General features: G+C 37.2%; 1 protein-coding gene across 2 annotated transcripts in view; it reads right to left on the reverse strand.

Moving 5' to 3' along the window:
• LOC134527165 (serine/threonine-protein kinase RIO2) overlaps positions 1 to 20,619 on the reverse strand; it is a 93,947-nt gene that overhangs the window by 39,457 nt on the left and 33,871 nt on the right. For both annotated transcript variants that reach the window (XM_063359560.1, XM_063359561.1), the window contains exons 4-6: positions 11,803 to 12,012; positions 6,134 to 6,325; positions 5,967 to 6,059 (exon numbers count right to left, since the gene is read on the reverse strand). In XM_063359560.1, the coding sequence (XP_063215630.1) occupies positions 5,967 to 6,059; positions 6,134 to 6,325; positions 11,803 to 12,012 (495 nt within the window). The remainder of the gene's footprint in view (positions 1 to 5,966; positions 6,060 to 6,133; positions 6,326 to 11,802; positions 12,013 to 20,619) is intronic.

Raw genomic sequence — 20,619 nt, forward strand, 5'->3', positions numbered from 1 at the left:
GTGCCTGGAGAATTCATGAACCAAATGTAATGGCTCCAGGCCTTAACCATCTCTGTGCTATGCAAATGACAGAAAGAAAGAAAAAACACTATTATTATTATTATTTTACACACCCTACTAGGTGCCATTTCAAAGAATCAAGATTGATAAACTTATAATATGTCAATAACACATACTTGCGCAGGACTACCTACCATTGCCAACAAAGGTTATCTAAACTTACATTATATTCATATACAAATCATGTCAACATGGTAATACTGTATAAGTTTATTTTAAAATGGGATACATCACAAATTCAAAAATCTGGAATATTATCATAGAGTGAAGATTTATTTAATGTAGGGGTTCTGTATTGTTTGATTAAAATTTTATAACAATTGATTTACTATATACGTAATAGAATTTCAAATAATTTTGTTGAAAAAGCAGGCTCCTATGAATGTGTGGCCCACTCTCTGTGAACTAGGGGTGAGCCGATGCCGATTGCCAATTATTAAGATAGGCCGATTTTGGTCATTTTGTCATTTGCATGATCGGCTTCATGCATGCCGATCCTTTTTGCCGATTACCGCTTTCTGAAAACAAAAAAAAATCTCTTTACGTAACACAAAAGCGCCGACATTTTTTTTGCTTCAAAACTGTTGCTTGACATTTTTAAGTAACATTTACGTTACTTACGTGTTTTAATCTTTTCTGCAGAAAAAAAAACTAAGTAAAGTTTTCTTAAAAAATAAACATATTAATGAAAAGTACGTTTGTTTAAAAAGAGTAAACAAAAGCACAGCAAACCATTTAATAAGTCATGCAACAAAAACATTTTGTTCAACTTATAATAGAAAAAAGAAAACGCATTTCGTCGTCGTGTTGTCCATACTACTTGTTTATTTTCATCGTTGTGTTTATATGTTTGCTACGTTGCCCAGGTTTGTTTTCTGAACTATCGCCGTAGTACACAATTACCACGAAAAAGTGTGGGTTATTAAATTTAGTTAACTCGATAAGAGAAAGAGCGCGCACGTTGCTTGTGTACGGCGAGCTATCGATATTGATATTCGATGATGTGCACTCGCTCTACATTGGAATCAACATAATTAAACATGAATAATGCCAACCGGCTACATTTTCATATGCGATACGTAGCGGCGACGAAGACGAACAGATAAAGGTTAAAACGATTGAAAATATCTTTAAAAGAAAATTTACACATCAGACAACTTCACATTTCTATAAATTTAATACGTAAACGGTAAAGTCCAAATGAATTAGTGATGGCCCGATATTCGATATTCGATATCGGAGATCGGTAATATCGGCACATTTTTCAATATCGGACATCGGTAAATACTTGCGATATTTTGACAACCAATGTTTGCTCTCGCCAATAATACTTCTCACATATCCTTAACCGTAATTCCAAGCTTCTTTTCCGCGGGCTTAATTTATCTTTCTTCACGTCACCATATTACCTAGTAATTCCAAGCATATTTTCCACTGAAACAATTTCAAGCCTATTTTTTCTTTCTGATACTGCAATGTATCCCGACGGTACAATTCCTCAATGTGCACACAAATCCCAGTCATTAGTGCATATTTATTCGTTTCAGATATTCGCAAAATGTTTTCGCTTGATGAATTTTCAAAGTTCACTAAGTGTACATAAATTGAAAACATAAACAAAAATAATTACGATATTTAATTTAATAAGTGATGTAGCCGTAAGTAAACATGAACATATATGATATAACAGGCATTTTCTTTCCGTGTCGTTTCATAGTCGCCAACTGCTGTTCTATACAAAGACGTTACGTATGTTTTACAAAAGCTAAAATATGAAACGTGTTTAAGTAGGGCAAGTTGCAGCAAAGGTATTATGTTGGCTATATTATTGAGTGCATTGCCAATAACATAAATAAAGATATGTGGTTTTATAATCATTGCAGTAAGTTTCAAAGTTGTATTGAAATTACTTTTCACCTATTTTTAACGTGTTTTCCCACCAATAAATGGAGTGATACACTTGAACAATGGTCACAAAATTTTCTAATTGAAGACCTTCCTTTCTAGCGTGTCGTTTACCATGATGAAATTATACAAAGGGTACAAAAGTTTTATGTTTTTCGGACGGTATTTTTCGTATATTACAGTTGAGACACTTGACTAAGTACATGCAGTGAATCGTGAATTTGAATTTAGAGAGCTTATTTATAGGCCATTATGATAATTTCATTATTAGCTTTCATTTAATGTGATTTTACAATTAATAAAAATAATATACATTCACATAAGTATGTTTTATTAATATTTAACATTTTTCATTATTGTCTTTAACAATACTCCAGAACCACAATTGTATAGAATCAGTATTAGAAATGAGATAGGCCTATAATCGGAATATCGGGTATCGGGTATCGGATCGGTAAATTTGGAAATATCGGAATCGGTATCGGTATCGGGTTTTTGGATATCGGGCCATCACTAAAATGAATAATAGATTTCAACTATAAAATACATTGTTTTATATGGGAAAAACTACATACACAAAGCAGTTAGAATCTAACAGCGGGACCAAAACATATTGCGAACGTTTTTTTCCCTCCAAATTTGGACGTCTTGCAACGATTATGCAATAAAACACGGGTATGTATATGGACGACTCAATTGAAAACAATACATTACTAATCAATTGTGTAACAAACTGTGATTGTTGACCTCGACTGTCTGGCGTGTTTAACACAGTATTTTCATCACGTTTTTCGTTTAGTCATTTTGATAATGTTTTGAAAGTCAGAGTTAAAAATTGGAGTTTATATTTTCCAGTTAATTATTGCATTTTGATTGTAAATATCAAAGAAAAGCAGCTTTGTTTGGAAACATTTTAACGTTGTTGTAGGTGATGAGGGGAAAGCAAGATGCAACCTTTGCAAAGCCGAAATTTCACATGGTGGGAATTCGACACGTGGCTTCAACACCACAAATTTGTCAAGACATTTAATGTCATTTCATGACCGTTAAATATATTGTGCATATATATACCGTGCATATATTTTTCTTTTTACCAACAGTGATCACGTTTGTATCTGTATGCAATACTTTTCAAGTAATTTGGAGCATATTTTACAACCAACTTAAAAAAGCACTAATCTGTCAAAAAAATCTGCATGATCGGTACCACATTTCTGGCATCGGCATGATCGGCAAATGTGGTGATCGGCTCACCCCTACTGTGAACTATAGAACTGGCCTGGAACAATGAATGTATAATTACTTCCTGTGAACTGATGTTTCTTTTATGATGCAAGAATTAAATGAAAAGAGATTTGTTGTCAGTGAGAAAAATAGTGTTCCCCTAAAGTTGGTTACACCAATCTATTTTCTAGGGGTGTGCGGGTACCCAAAATTTTCGATTTCGGTTCGGTTCCATGAATACCCGAACTCACCCAGATTAATTTTAAATGGATTCGAAATGCTTTGAGTCCAAAAAAAAAAAAAAAAAGAGGTCTGTGAGTACTCAAAAATCGAGCTCGAGCCAAGTACTTACCTCAAGCTTGAGCTCGGCTCGAAAAAATTGTTAGGCTCGAAAATTTCGAGCTTCAATAGCAGCAGGTTGTTTGGCCAGAAAGCACTGAGACGGTGTTTTACTATTTACGGAAAAAAATACAGTAAAATTAGCTTACAAGGTCCCGCATGGTAGGTTTTTCTGTATAAAGCTTTTAAATTGTCCGGGGACTCATCATTTACGCCATTAAATGTGTGATATAAAGTCCAGTTTAAAATTTTTCTGAAAGTTCCTGTCTTAAATAGTAATGGTGCACATAAATATGAAGAAAAGACAAATGAACAACAACTTACGAAGAAATATGGATGATGTACCATAACTACAGTACAAACCCAATTAATAGTTATCTTTAGATAATTACCATAAAAAGAACTAAAGATTCTTTGTAGATACCATAATTACTACAGAAGCATGATAGCTACCACATTTTCACTATAGTTACCGTAACAACCGAGATGTAAATTTACCGTGATGGTAATGTATTTATTATTGACATATTAAAATTAAAGAACATATTGAAAAAAAAAGGATGTTAAATTTTGATATGTACAGTTGGCAAATGATGCTAAGAAATAATGTGATCTGAAAGAATGCAGTACTACTACGAAAAGTGAAAAGGGTACTCGTGGATTTTTAGGTTATGACAGTCTCTTTCGTTTTTCAGTAATATTGGCCGAAAATTAACAAGCGTATCGGAAGTCGACAGAAATGACGATTCAGCTAAATATTGGCAAAATCTGCTTCTTCAGTACAGCTCTACATTTGATGACATGAGTAAACATATTTCAGACTATAGGATATTGAAAAAGACTTTAATTTCCATGTAGGTTTATTGTGCGTATGTTTTTTTTTGCAAGTGTAAATTGAATTAAGTAAAATGCTTCTATTTTTATTACTTTCAATTGATTAAAATTTAATGACAAGTTACAGATATTTGACACTAATTTTGAGGTTAAGCAATTTTACTAAAGCTTTTCCAGCCACACAGGTTGCCAGCGAGAGATGCTTCTCTTCTGCTGGAAACACCATCTCCAATCGTAGAGCTAATTTAACTCCTGAACGTGCAGAACAAATTATTTTTCTGCATGATAGATTAAAGAACAGAATTTAATACTCTATGACAATCTCTCTCAGAATTTTTGTGTTGAAAAGTGGAAAAGTTGAAACAATGTGAATGTACTTTTCAAACAACATGATTTTTGATGCTAAGTTTTTTTGATGCTAAGTTTGTTGAAGCTCAGTAAGGACTCCAGAAAAATTGACAAGAATGAAATTATTCCAAAGATATGTTACATTTACACAAACATATACTTGTAAACTGTGCTTATGTTAGTTGGATGATATCAGTTACTAATGAACCAATGGAAACAGGAAAGATTCAATGGCAAAAATGTTTTCTTTTTCCTAGCAGTGCAAAATATAAATGCACGCTGTAAATAGTTACCCAAAATTAATTAGCCCACTTCATTTTAATATTTTTTCAAATATTATAATAAGTTTAAGGTAAAAATAATTTCCCAAAAGTGTAACTGTACCACAAAAGCTCGATAACTTTCAAGTAGGCTCGCTCGAGCTCGGCTCGAAGTAATATTCTTAGGTTCGTAGACCTCTAAAAAAAGGCCTATATTTTTAGCTTTTTGTGAAAGGATTAAGTAGCTTTAACATGTAGGTCTACGTAATTCTTATTTTTGTAAAATCATTTGTTTCAATGTATGTGTATACAGCCCACCATAAATCTTATGTCAAAGTGTTTTATTTCATATGTAAACTATAGCAGTGTAGCCCTATATAAATCTGTGAATGTTGTAAATGAAAGTAACAAATAGCATTTAAAGAAGTTCTTACATTCAAGTTAATTATTATTTCTACAACTGCCAACTGGAAATTGTATGTAATAAAATAATATTGTCAACTCTTTTGTTTGTGAAACTATTTGTCCTTCAGTAATATGAGTATATAAACTTAATGCAAATTATTATAATAATAAAACTTAAAAATGAAAGCAAAGATTCAAAATTGGAATCGAATTTCAAATAGTTGGTAGGGATTCGACTCGGAATCGAATCAAACGGAAAATGGAGGATTCACAAAGCCCAACTATTTGCACAATCTGCAGCCTTATGTGATGATTCCTTAAGACCCTGTTACACTGTCAAAGGTTTGCTCCCAACATCTTTAAATTAAATTGGTCAAATAATGTTGGAGATTTTTGTGATAACACCAAAACATCACTTGTACAGCCATGTTTCTTTGACAAATAAATACATAAAGTGTAGCACATGTTTGTAAAGAAAGAAACGTAAGTCAAACCTAACTTGTGCTGTGTGTGAAAGCAAAGGGGATTATTGTATACATAAACTATGCAATAGTTAAAAAATAATGCAAGCAACTAAAAACCAATACTTACTCTATGTCTGTGAACACAGGAAGAAGACTGCTCTCAAATCCAAATCTACGCCTGAAGAACTCTACAATGCAGTTCACATCTCTGTTGAAGAACCTAAAAGAAACATTTGTGTTAAGATTCCGTCTACATATAATGTGATTGCAAGCTAGAATTTTAAACTTACTTACATTTCAGCATTTGGATGTGACGTGGAAACCATCTGTGGGAAGTCAATAACAATAGGCTTGCCCTCATCTGTGATCATGATATTAAACTCATTAAAATCTCCATGAATCACACCATAGTTTCCAAGAAGAACTATCAGGTTTATTAGTTCATCATACAGCACCTCAACATCTGGCACTTCATTAACTTGGCACCTGCAAGAACAACAAAGTTTCATTATGCAATCACATTAACTATAACGAGAGACCCAGAAATTTCTTGAGTAGCAAGTCTTAGCATTCTTCAGTGACAGATACCAAAATGCTTGGGTAAAACTGGAAAAACATTCTTGAGTAAAAAATAAATTACTTTAGTGGAAAATACATGTATGCCATCTTGAGACCAAAGAGACTTCAGTGAACTGATTCAGACCGCAGAGCTTTTAATTCGTATTATTATTATTAATATTATTATTATAATTATTATTATTTCAGTGTAATGATTGTCTTCATTACCGTGAAGCGTGCAAAAAAATTTTAACTTTAGTTATGTTTTTCTCTGCGACACATGGGAGGTAGGTCTAGAGGTGTGTGGGATGCCACAAGAGCCCACATCGTGTTAACATCTACCGTGTCTCATACTGAAAGCAGACTAGATTATTTGCACAAGGTACTATCAGGGACATGTCTCATTTTACCCATTTGGGCCACATCTCGCCCTGAGCAGAGTGCCAGCTGGGTCCGTGTGTCCTTCAACATTAGGTGACGCCCTCTCAGTGGCCCCACATCAACTTAAATACTGCACTAGAGTCCCGTTATAGCGAGGTGTCACGGTTCCGGGTTTGATCCTCGCTATAACCGTGTCCTAGCTATAACCAAATTGTAGGGCTGGGCGATTAATCGAAAATTACGATTTCGATTCGATTCCGTACATAATTGAAATCGTTTCTTCTTTAAAATTAAGATTCGAAAAATTCGAACTTTGTCTAGGTCATTTGCATGGTGACAATTTCCACACATTCCGTTAAATTGCACATAAACTTTGTATGAACGTAAATCCTCAACGAATATTCCATTTAGCGATGTTCTTCATATCTACGAACTTTGGTTCTGCCAAACACTCATGATTCGTAAGCAATATTTACCTCCAATCCTCTAAATAACAACACCCATTTTGTTCAAAATGGGAAAAAAAAATCTTTATTACAAACGGCCGAGAAACACATTAATTATGCAATTGGAAAGTCCACGAACCAATCGTCCAATAAGTTTCATTTCTGGGCTGTGAATATAACCTCAATCACCGAAAGCGGTAAATAAACACTATGTTAGCTTCATAGATATGATACCGACATGCACGCAAACACTTCCACAAAATGGCTGCCGAATTGTCTGCAACTTGAGCGCTAATGGTGGCAGACTTCAGTACCACGGCTTGGACATAAAAAAGTCTGATTCTTCCATCGAAGCTGTGCAGTTGTTGCACTATATCTGTGATAACCACTTTATTTTGGTTCTGGGTTCCGCTTTTATACGTTTTTTTTAAGTGAGGAAGTTTGATAGCTACACATATGGTAGTTGTGTTCTTTTTCTTTGTCTTAACATATATGCCTTCACTGCAGTATCACAGATGCCGACGACATTATTGGAAAATGCAAGAGCGTTAGTACTGTGGAAATGAGAAATGATCCATCATGTTTATTTTATTTTGTCACGTCCTCACGTCCAATACCGTGTTGAGTTTATAGTGTGAAAACAATCTTTGTGCTGATTGTAGAAATGAGTGAAAACGTGAAAGGTGCATTTAAAGGTCGAAGTGTGGTTTGGAAATTTTACGAAAAAGTGTCAGAAATGCATTCAAAATGCAAAACATGTGGCAACAAACTTAAACAAGTTCATGGGAGCACAACCAGCATGGCTAAACATCTCGCAAAACACACTGAAGTATATTCCGAATTTTTAAAATTGCAATCTCAAATGAAATCTGTGGTACATCAATCTTCATCTGTACCCAAACAGAAAATTGTCCAGCAAACTGCATTTTCTAGGTTAGAAAAATATCCAAACGATCATCCCAGAGCAGTTTCCATTACCAGTGCAATAGGCAAAATGTTGGCAACAGATCTTCAACCATTCAGCTTGGTCTAAGATACAGGTTTTAGAGACCTCATGTCACTGGTTGAACCAAAATATAACATGCCTGACCGTAGAACATTTGCAAGGCGTGTAATTCCAGATCTTTATGAACATCATATTGAAAGAATAAAAACAAAACTGGCAACAGACATTGACGGCGGAGTAAATTCCATAGCTTTAACCACAGACATGTGGACTTCACGAAGTAATGATTCTAAGAATATTTGCCTACATTGTTAGAAATTTTTTTACACTTGTTTACGTTATGCATTTGCTCTAGAATTAAAGAATCGAATCGAAATCGAAATCGAAATTTTTTACAGTAATTTGAATCGGAATCGAATCGAAATGAAATCTGTGGAATCGCCCAGCCCTACCAAATTGATTTTGGCCCCCCAAAAATAAAAATTAACCGAAAATAGCATAAAAATTGTGTTTAAACCTGTATAATTGGAAAATAACAGGTTATATTAACGAAATCTTAATTTCTGTGAGCAGATGTGTGAATTCTCTTTAAAACGATACCCTACAAGTGCGGATGCGATCACCGATTGCGTCAAAATAACCAGAATACCCTACCACGCCACGTAAGTATAGCATCTCAGCCCGCAATCAATTACTCGACTTGGCCCGCGGCCAACGCAGCATTGTGCTGCTATCTATTGTCGACGCGGGCTGTCTGCTGGCGGCCATGTTGGTTCAGGATGTAGGTAACAGGCGGCGCTAGTGTAGCTCGACGATTTAATTCCTTACAAAAGCGCAGGAGTGCGGCAACGCATGTACGCCTCACAACGAAATAGTCGCTGGAAAACTATACTTTTTTCATTTAAAGAAAACTGTCAACGTTTTTAGAAAATAAATTTGGGATTAAACTCAAACCATCACCACCCCTTTCCCGGACAGATACCCCAACAACTGACCGAAACAAAAGTTACAAGAAAACTGTCCTAGCGATTCGGAAATAAATACGGTACGGTAGTGCCAACTATTTGTCAGATAGTAAAATAAATGTGACGTGTTTGTAAACGTGTCACGACCGAAATAATTCCAAACAAGTTTTGTGTATTTGTGTATTATTAAAGCGATCAATTAGCAACAGTATAAAGACGGCTCTGACTTTTTTTGGCCTAACATAGTTATAAACAATGTTATTATTCGTTAATGAAAATGTCCCAACAAATTAATTAAGAGCATTTATATTTTTTTTAAAAAAAGTGCACATTGTCATGTTTAATGGCGGGAAGAAATAGATTTTGTCTATTTTCTAAATAATAAGAAATGCGTACAAGTATGTATATGTATATTCAAAGGCTTGGTTTATTCGACTCGAGCATACCTTGGCCTTGAAGCCAGCCAGTGATGCTGTGACTGTGAAGTCACAGGCACAGATACCGTATAAACCCACGTACCACCCGCCCCCGGATAAGACCCGCACCCTTATTTTTATAATGCCATGGTGGGAAAAAAATATTTTTATTGCAAATCTGCATGGGAAAAAAAAAAAAATTGTCGTGATTTATTTTCCTTTCAAACAGTAACAAATCGTAAAGAATTACCAAAAAAGTACTAGGTATGCTACTTATTACAGCCTCGGCATTTGCGTTAAAAGTGTACAGAAGGCAGGCAACTGCAATGTGGCAACATCGCGCGAGTAGAACGTGGCATCGGCGCGCGCGAACGATAACAACACGCCGTGTGTGCGCGTGACCTTGCCCAGCTCCCAGCTGTTTACAGTTACAATCTTCCGCGTCCATTATCGTGCGCTGGGCAATGACCTCGTTCAAACAAAATAAACGATAAAGCACGCGAGTTCTAGCAACGCATAATAAAAACAATTTTATTACATGCATAATAAAAAACCTTGTGTCTAAATGTGGCATATTCTACAGCTTCAGCAGCTTGAACACATGCCTCTGAAATGCTATTAATTTTTCATCGTAGCTTGTCGGTAAACGCTGACAGATTGTAGTAAGCCGCCTCATGGACAAACCCTTTCTTACCATGAACCTGCGCATCCAGTTCCTACTTGCTTTAAAGCCTTCACCCACGCCAAGTTCACGAGCAATTTGCAGCGCCTTTAGCGAACACATTTCCGTGCTTACAGCGCACCCGAATTGCCGTCTGTCCTGATGTAGTCGTGGACTTTTTCCTCTATCTCTGGAAACTTTGCTACCGCACCACGGAACGCACGTCTATCGCCACTGGCCGAAAACAGTTAGTCTTTACTTTTCCTCCAATCCCTCACACATGATTCGTCGACATATTTTCGCCCAGCAGCACGGTTACCGATTTCTTCCGCTTCACTGATTATTTTTAATTTTTCCGCAACTGTGAAAGAACGCAACTTTTTACGATTCATTACAATAGTTGCAGCCAACAGCAACACACGTGTAAAACCACTGGGTACTTTGCAAATGAGAATAGGACAGTGCGTGTGAGCGCGCGTTTGTAACCAGCGAAGCTGCAGCGTGTCAACGCTGTGAGGAATGTGACCTTGACTGTCTGCCGCTTCCTTCCCCTCCTTTTCCCCTACCCCTCTTGTCTATCACAGCAACCTCCAGTCGCGCCGGCGTTATTTCGTCACCGCGCTAAAATTGCCCAAGTCCCGTGTAACACCCGCACCCTACTTTTTCGAACCTGATTTATTGAAAAAAGGTGCGGGTGGTACGTGGGTTTATACGGTAACTAATGGAAGTTTGATAAAAGAAAGGACGGGATTCTATTTTTAAAGCCACGCACTTAGGTGGCGACTGCAAGGCTGAAGAATGTGACAGCGTCAACGGCAACATGTCTAGCGGCGAGCGAGAGGGGTGGAGATAAAGCAGACAAATAACCAAAGTGCGCTTCACGCGATCACGCCGTAAATTCCTCAAAAAGACCTCGTTATAGCCGTGGTCTTGCTATTACCGTGCTCCCTATAACGGGATTCTACTGTACTTACAAAAATATTTTCAGAGAAGCTAAATTTAATACTTATTTCATCAAAACAAGTAGTAATTTATATCCATGACATAATGAAAGGCCTCTTGGACTTGCGAAACCTACCCCTACCGCACCAATTCATAATACTGGAATGTTTTTTGTTTCGGGCCAGTAATTTGTTTGTTTCTTTTGTGCCTGCTACCCTTCATTTTATTACTTATCTCACAGGTTGAATAATGAAAAGCTATAATTATTTTCTTAAAGAAAGAAAGCTGTGATTAAGTACCAATTTTATTTTTCCATTGTTAGTACGTAGTCTGAAATTAAGATAATTCAAATCATCTCTGCCTCCCGCCGCTTGCTCGAGGGCTATGGTGATAATCTACTGCTGCCACATTCCAAATTTTTCATTCCTGTTTTATGATTTAAAAAATAAATGAAATATCTAAAAATTTGTGAGTGATTTACTAGTCAAAAACACCTGAAATCATATTTAACTTGCATTAAAAGTAATTTCCCACTGTCCCAGTGTTTAGTAGTCTTTAATACTTATCGCAAATTCGTGAGTCACGATTTTTTTGGGTTTCTAACTATAACATAACTTTAGGAGCTAATCATAATGTAGTGAGACTCACAATGGAGTAGCCTGGATCAGCTCCATCACAATGCAGTGCCTGTTGAAGTCTATGGGTTTGGGGACGGGGAAGTCCCTATCTTTCAGAGTCTTCATGTAGGCAAACTCCTTAGTTGCAGAGATGCGAGACAGGTAGAGCCACGAGGCCGTCTTGCGGTGCTGGTGGTAGTCTCTCTTCTCTTTAATGTTGCGGAAGCAAGTTCGTCCTAGCCTGGGAAACATTTCACATTGCTGTACAATCAACTACTCTTGGTGCTTCAAAATTAAACAAACATTACAAAATCTTACACAAAATTCAAAATTTAAGTTATGTTTGAAGAATGTGCAGAGTAAGTCTTAACTAAAGTCTCAAGATTGATAATCAACACGTTCTGGACTTTTCACAGATAGCCACTGGTATTTTATTAATATATTATATAGTGATAAAACCTTAGGAATTGCCCTAAAACTAAAAAGAAGAATTCAAAGTTAAATATACCATATATACTCGTGTATAGCGTGCACTTTTTTCCCCTCAAATAAAGGAAAAAAATAAGGATGCGCGCTATACACGGGGAAAAAAAAGTGAGGGGGGGGGGGAGGAGTGGAAGTCGTTAACTGCCGGGTGACGGGTGACGTTTCTGGCCAGCCCCCACACATACGCACAAGCAACAAGGCCTCTCTTTCACACACACACACACACACACACACAACCTGGTCTCTTGCACACACACGCTCACAGCACGCACACACACACACACACACACACACCTATACGTGTTTAGGGCCCCATGCGAGGACCTACTCCCTTTAGGTGAATCAGAGGACTCGGAAGCAACTGACCTGAGACAGTGTTTGCGAGGACAATCGTCTTAACAAGTGAACGAGAGGACCTTTCAATGCGAGGACCTACTGCAGTGTGGCTTCGAATGGTATCACTGTTGGTTTAATCGTTTCACTTGTCAATAATATGCACTTTTTAAATTTTTTAAATAGCGATTTCAGCAAAAATGCAGTTTATCATTACCGAATAAATGCTATATTTTTGCTAACATAAAGTTTTATAATCCTTGTTTTTAGTACTAGGTAATCACGTGTGAATTAAAAGTATTTTAATAAATTATGCAAATTCATGTTCTTTTGCCTATAAAGAAAGAAAATAAATTGCACACTTTTGACTTGTTTCTTCAATTAATATAATATAAATATTTCCAAAGTTGTTTAGGCCTAATCCTAGATTGGTAAATTAAAACATCTATAATGTGATACTTTGTATTTTATAAATGATATCTAAAGTCGTATAATGGAAATCGGGAAACACTTGTGTATTATCGCTTGCACAAGATTGAAAATAAATTCTTTGCTAAGCGGGGAAACAGTCTCGCAGCTTTGTCTTACCACCTGTGGCAAACGTCCAAAGCACGTAAATATGTATGACAAAGAAATATTTCCTGCGGAAATTGCCAGATATGTAAAAGTATGATGGATTTTTAAATTCATTAGCTATGACCAGGGGCGTAGGGAAGGAGGGGGGGGGGTTATAGGGATCCATCCCCCCCCCCCCCAAATGTGTGGAAATTTTTTACTCGAGTTGCTTTTGTTATTTTAGCATTAAAAAATTAATAATATTTATAGCAGTACAATATTCAATGTTATATTATTAAAACTGCTAAAATAGACCCATTTTAAACCTAAAAATCAAAATTTTTCCGGGGGAGGATCCCCGGACCACCCGCTTTATAAGGAGGACGGGTGAATAGCCAAATGTTTAAATCCCCCCCACACCCCCTTCAAACTAAAATTCTTGCTACGCATTTGGCTAAGACTATTTTAATGTACGTTGTTATAATAATCAAAACACGAAATACATGCTGCATGAATAAATAGAGGCAGATTATTTCCAAACACATTTTAGTGTCGCGAACAATAAATGTGTTTAGTACCGTATTTATTTTTGCTGTATTTTGTGTTAGTAAGACTTGTGTATTTTAGAGTTCGTGAGGATCTAATATCACACACTGCGCGCATTACAGTGAATATAAGGACGTCTCTAATTGTAACAGTCTAAACGAGGACCCTTACACATGTGTATTAGTAACCTTGTGAGGACTTAATATCACACACTGCGCGCATTACAGTGAATATAAGGACGTCTCCAATTGTAACAGTCTAAACGAGGACCCTTACACATGTGTGTTAGTAACCTTGTGTGTTTAAGGCGTTTGCGAGGACTTAATATCACACACTGCGCGCAAAACAATGAATATAAGGACGTCTTCAATTGTAACAGTCTAATTGACAATTATGTCAACAAATACAGAGATCAGTCAATTATCGTGCCGACCTCGCCGATGTCTGAAACCAGAATGTAAATTTCATTCCGCTAAAACGTCTGACTCAGACAAGCCGCAGATACACGCCGATGTCTGCCGGCACCGTGAGCACTCGTATCTAAACGAGGGTTTAATTTCTCGCGCCGGTCGGCGCTGGTTATCGGAATCTGAAAACCTGCCTGCACTGTGCGCGTACCCTAAACGAGAACACATTTCTTCGCAGCTTGGTTGCAAATGATATCACCGGCTCTAGGGACGTGTTTATATGACCCTCGCTCAAGTCGCTCCCCCTACCAACCCTCCTTTTCGCTGAACTCACTCCATTCCCGTTATATTTTTGCTTGTATATGTCTCCGAGCAAGACGAAGTACAATTTTACAACTTTTAATTCGAAAGCTTTGTGTGTGGAGGAGTATTTAGTTTGTCGGGTTCTCGTTTACACAAAGGCATCCCTATCATGGCCTGATAAGCGATATGCGACGCTTGCCTTCTTCGATTCCAGGGGAAGCGAGTGGCGTGGGTAAGTGTGGCAGTGCTGGGCTGCGTGGGCCGAGGTCACCGTGCCGGCAGTGAGGCTGGTTGGGTGCGGGGCTGCGGCCAAAATAGCGATATCAAATGTAAAAGTTTTGGCGAGTGACTAAATTTACCGGACACAGGCAGCACCCGGGCCCTATAACGCTTTTTTAATCGCAAGTAATTTTATTTCTTTCGGTTCACTTAAATTTCTTTTTTTCTAATTTTTTTTCCGCCCGTGTCCGTAGGCCGTTTGGGTAGGTGCATGTCGCCAGCCCCCCCACCTCCGCCGATCTCGATTAAATTTTGTCAGTGGTTTGTGCTCAGTTTCTGCTAGTTTGTGTCGCAAATATTAGAGTTTGTGCTAGTCTGGTTAATGAGCTATTAATTAATTAAAGTGGGGGGGGGGGGGGGCCTGGCGACATGCTAGCCCCCCCCCCCCACCACCACCGATCACAATTAAATTTTGTCAGTGGTTTGTGCTCAGTTTCTGCTAGTTTGTGTCGCAAATATTAGAGTTTGTGCTAGTCTGGTTAATGAGCTATTAATTAATTAAAGTGGGGGGGGGGGGGGGGGGGGGCCTGGCGACATGCTAGGCCCCCCACCTCCACCAATCACGATTAAATTTTGTCAGTGGTTTGTGCTCAGTTTGTGCCGCAAATTTTAGAGTTTGTGCTAATCTGGTTAATTAGCTATTCATTAATTAAAGTGGGGGCCTAGCATATCGCCATTCCCCACCTACGCCGATATCGATTAAATTTTGTCAGTGGTTTGTGCTCAGTTTGTGCAAGTTTGTGCCGCAAATATTAGAGTTTGAGCTAGTCTGGTTAATGAGCTATTAATTAATTAAAGTGGGGCTACCATGTCGCCAGCCCCCCCCCCCCCCCCCCAACCCCTCCCCATACAAAAACCGATCTCGATTAAATTTTGTCAGTGGTTTGTGCTCAGTTTGTGCTAGTTTGTGCCACAAATTTTAGAGTTTGTGCTAGTCTGGTTAATGAGATATTAATTAATTAATTAAAGCGGTGGGCTAGCATGTCGCCAGCTCCCCCCCCCCCCCCCCCCCCACTTCAAAAAACCGATCACGATTAAATTTTGTCAGTGGTTTGTGCTCAGTTTGTGCTAGTTTGTGCCGCAAATTAAAGTGCTTTTGCTAGTCTGGTTTGATGAGCTATCAATATAGAATTTTTTCAACGATTTTTGCTCAGTTTGTGCCCCAAATTTTGCAGTTAGTCCCTGTCTGGAAGACTTGTAATCATTCGTTGATTGCAGATATTCTAGTGTATGAAAATGGGTTAAAGGGATTATAAGAATAAAAAAATTGTTTATGATAGCTAAAAAAAATATGATATAAACTCTATTGGAAATGTCTATACATATTGTCACAACTTTAATGTTAAAACTGAACCAGCTTAGGAGTTGCGAAATTATGTGAAAGAAGACAAAAGTTTGCATACATATGAGTAAGTATGTAATCGTTTACAAAAGTATTTTAAAATATATGCCATCAAGGCGCGTTGATGGTAACCCTTTATTGGCTATTGGTAAACTTAAATATTCAGCCGAGTATCACAACAGTATAGTGGAATTAGGTTTATAACTAGACACCAGAACACCTTTTTGTATACCAAGAGTACTGCAAAATTAAGTCGAACCCATCAATTATGATAGATGCAACAGGAGGGTTAGTTAGTAAACTTCAGCGCCCGTTTGGAAATGTTTCAGGTGTAGTGTACCTGTATTTTTTTGCAGTTCATGACTCTACACCTGGTTTGCAGTACACAGTTGAAAACATGCTTTCAGGAAGTCATCACAATTCAAGAGTTCAACATTTCCTACAAACTTGGCTACGAAGTGGTGCTCCGACTCCAAAAGAAACTATCACTGATCACTCACTAGCCCTTCTGTCTGGACTAGATAAAAGCTTCACTCAATTCGGTTCTCTTGCAAAATACTTGGAAAACTGTTTTAACAGCATTTTTTTTTTCTGGCTCTTATGAAATTCCTGACTTTTTTGTACGTTGTGATGTAGCGCACACATGAAAATTAATAGCAAATGTACCTCCCCTTCACGGCAAGCCAAAAAGGGTTAGACATTTCTACATACGATGTTTAGCCCTGATGGTTTAAAGCGAGAACATTAATGATGTTAAAAATTTACTGGAGAATATTTTTACAGTAGCACGAAAGCAATCACAGGCGAAAAGATGCACAGTGAAAAAGCAAACGATGGTTTAAAATATATTTTTCTAACAGGACCAAACCCAGCATTACAAGCAACAATAGAAATGATTTTATTTGACGAAAGTGTTTCAAATACACAAAGAATTACCACTTATTTCACCAAATGGCCACTTAAAATTGCGGCAGAAGTTCACGATAAGGTTAATGATGAAGGCGACCATGACAATTTATATTTCTTACCAGAAATTGTAACAGTCATTATAAAAATGTAAAACTTAATGGTGAGTAGTATGTAAATGGTAGTCCTGAAACCGGCGCTGGCGTGTGGTGCCGGTGCCGGGACAATAACAGATTGCTCTGACGTCACGCCGGCCATATTGGATGTCCATATAGGACCCGCCATATTTGATCCGCCATTTTTAAATCGAGCGCCCCACTCATTATGATGAAATTTTTGTCTCTGTCGCCATATTGATTGTTTTCTGTTCCACTGGAGGCCGGCATCTTAGATGTCCGTGACCTTGACCCTTGACCCCGATTTGATCCGCCATTTTTAAATCGAGCGCACCACTCATTATGATGAAATTTTCGTCTCTGTCGCTATATTGATTTTTTTCTGTTCCAATGGAGGCCGCCATCTTGGATACCGTCGAATTACTTTCTGTTATTGTTCCTAGATAGCGCCAGCATCGGTCTTGATTTTTTTTCTGTTCCACTGGAGGCCGCCATCTTGGATACCATCGACTTTGTTTCTGCTGTTTGTTGCTAGAGAGCGCCAGCGTCGCTCTGTCTCATCACATAAGGTCGATGTTCTATTACCTACCATAGCTATTATGGTCGTTATCGACATATTAAATTAAATTTTTTATTTCAAAATACATTGGAAGCACTGTGATTCGAACAATCGCAGCTCTGATCTCTAGGTTGGAAAACACACACCTTTAACTGCACGGCCATCGAGACATTTACTAGACAGAATTAAATAAGGTAAATATAAACATAACATGCATATTGGGATTTTTATATATATTTTTTAAATAATAATAGCACTACATGTTCGACACAGAACCAACATCATGTATTAAGACGTAACTGTTGCAATTATCGTTAAGTTCGTCATATTGAAAATCCGTAATTTTTATGTTAAAAAACGGAAAAATTTTAAAATTCAAAAAAAAATTTTCATCAACCGAATTAAATAATAAAAATTCTTAAAAACACCGTTGCACTTTTTATTATGGCAACATCTTGAAAATATGTAATTTCAATGCTAGAAATTCGAGAACAATTCCAAAATTCATCTAACAATTAACTTATTAGAATTCTGGTTGATTAGATCGATTTCCGTCCTTGGTTCGAAACCGCTAAGAGCAAAAAAAAACAGATCCTTCCTCCACAGAAGTCACCTACAGACTGACCTACCACCACCAATACCAAGGTATATATCGTCAGCTGGTATGATGTCACGTGCGCCATCAGGACTTCATCCACTGGAGACCGCCATCTTGTTTTATAGTGTGTGCTGGTGACATTTTAGTATAATTATATGTTCACCATACCTTTGACCTTGACTGTCGGCATTGACATTCATCTTGAAATTTGACCTTGACCTTGAAATGTGACCTTGACCTTGATCTTTGACTTTGACCATGACGACCATCATGGATCCGACATTTTATTTCAGTACATGCTACCAGGATCTACAGCCTGCTAGTGGTCATTGCCACCTTCTTGTTTTCGTCTGCTGGAGGACACCATCATGTGTGTGTACTCGTCTTACTATCATTACCATCATGATAGTTTTATTCTAACCTGCTAGAGTGCAGTAATCATTTATTATTACTGAGGTGACCGCCATCTTGAAATTTGGGCACCATCTTGGAATCGTGTAATTATTTAGCTAGAAATTTGTAATAAATACAAAATTCATTAAATAAATCACTTATTAATTTACATAATGAATCGATGGATTCCTGTCCTTGGTTCGATTCTTGACCAGTGACAGATGTAACTAAATATTAAATATATTTACTATTTTGTTTTCCATTACCTTTCATGGAATTCAATAATCACTCACTCTAAGAAAAACAATTCAAGACAATATATCTGACCAACGAATTAAATACAGTGCCGCTATGCCTTACATGAAAGTCTAATTTTTCGATAATCTGAATAACATATAAATCGTTCATGTACAAAGCCACACATACAGGCCAAGTGTCTCCGGACCATGAGACCGAGTCATGACAATATAAAACGTATAGGCTAGTCATTTCCGGACCTCATGACCTTCTTCGTCGTTAGCTAATTACAGGCAAATAGATCATCGTGAAATTTTTTTATACATACTAAAGGACCAAGTGATCATGAAAAATATTTTAGTAACAACAAGATGTTTTTATCTAGTAAATATTCAGTCACTACATATTTTACTACGCGCGATCAAAAAAAGGAAGCATCATCAACGAAAAGGCAGCACATTTGGAAGCACAATAAAAAAGGCAGCACATTTTGGAAGCACCATGAACAAAAAGGCAGCACATTTGGAAGCACAATCAAAAAAGGCAGCTCATTTGGAAGCACAATCAAAAAAGGCAGCTCATTTGGAAGCACCATCAACAAAAAGGCAGCATATTTGGAAGTACCATCAACAAAAAGGAAGCACATTTTGGAAGCACCATTATCAAAAAGGAAGCACATTTTGGAAGCACCATCATCAAAAAGGCAGCACATTTGGAAGCACAATCAACGAAAAGGCAGCACATTTTGGAAGCACCATCAACGAAATGGCAGCACATTTTGGAAGCACCATCAATAAACAGGAAGCACATTTGGAAGCACAAGTTACGAGAACTAATTTGTAGTTAGAACTCAGAATACAAGAAATAAAAACATTAAATTTTTACTTTCAATATTTAATTAATTCTCAACATTGTACACATGCAAGTAAAACATGCCATATTGTATGTAGCCAGCTTTCCTCAGGTCTTCGAGTATGAAGGATATTTCTTTGATGCACGAATAGTTTCCAGCACAAAGCGAGCCATGTAGAAGTCTTAGCCGGTCAACCAATATGTTTGGATCTTTCCATGATGTGTAATCAATCTCTTCTGCCACCATTTTACTTGCTTGTCTATATATATAAAAATGTTATGTTGGATTGTGTACGCTTCAATTCTCAAAACGTTCTGCACCGATAGAGCTGAAATTTTACCATTATATACAACCCGCATCAAAGATTGTTTTTATCTTCTTTTCACGTAAGCAACATACCCGCGACCGCGAAAAAGTAATTGCGCCATTTTATTAATGTGTTTTCTCACCAAAAACACACATTTTCTGTTATGGAAACGTTTCTCCATGCCAAAGGATTTCTCTTAGCAATGGAAAAAACTGACAAGTGAAGGGAGCGGGAAATTGCTATATACAATGAGAATGCTTTCATTGTGAGGTGCAATCATTAAAAAAATGACTAAGCGTACCGGTATGGAACTAATTATACAATATGAATGAGGTACTTTAGTGTGATCGTGTCTCGATTGAGCTGCGCCGTTATCCAAATTGTGATCGCCTATTTCAATCTGACTAGCCCGGTCATTGGCAGACCAACAAAGAAAGTAATTTGGTTAATACCAAATTTGAGAACGTCTAAAGAACATATATGATATCTGAGTATATGTTTATGATTATTGGTGGAGAATCACTAACAATCAGTAACACTTTACGTTAAGGTGATCCACTGTGTTATTTATAAACACAAAATTATACTTATCATTAATCTTAATTTTTACTCCAATTCCAATAATAAC

This window comes from Bacillus rossius, chromosome 1 (genome assembly GCF_032445375.1).
Source record: "Bacillus rossius redtenbacheri isolate Brsri chromosome 1, Brsri_v3, whole genome shotgun sequence".
NCBI classification, from domain to species: domain Eukaryota; kingdom Metazoa; phylum Arthropoda; class Insecta; order Phasmatodea; family Bacillidae; genus Bacillus; species Bacillus rossius.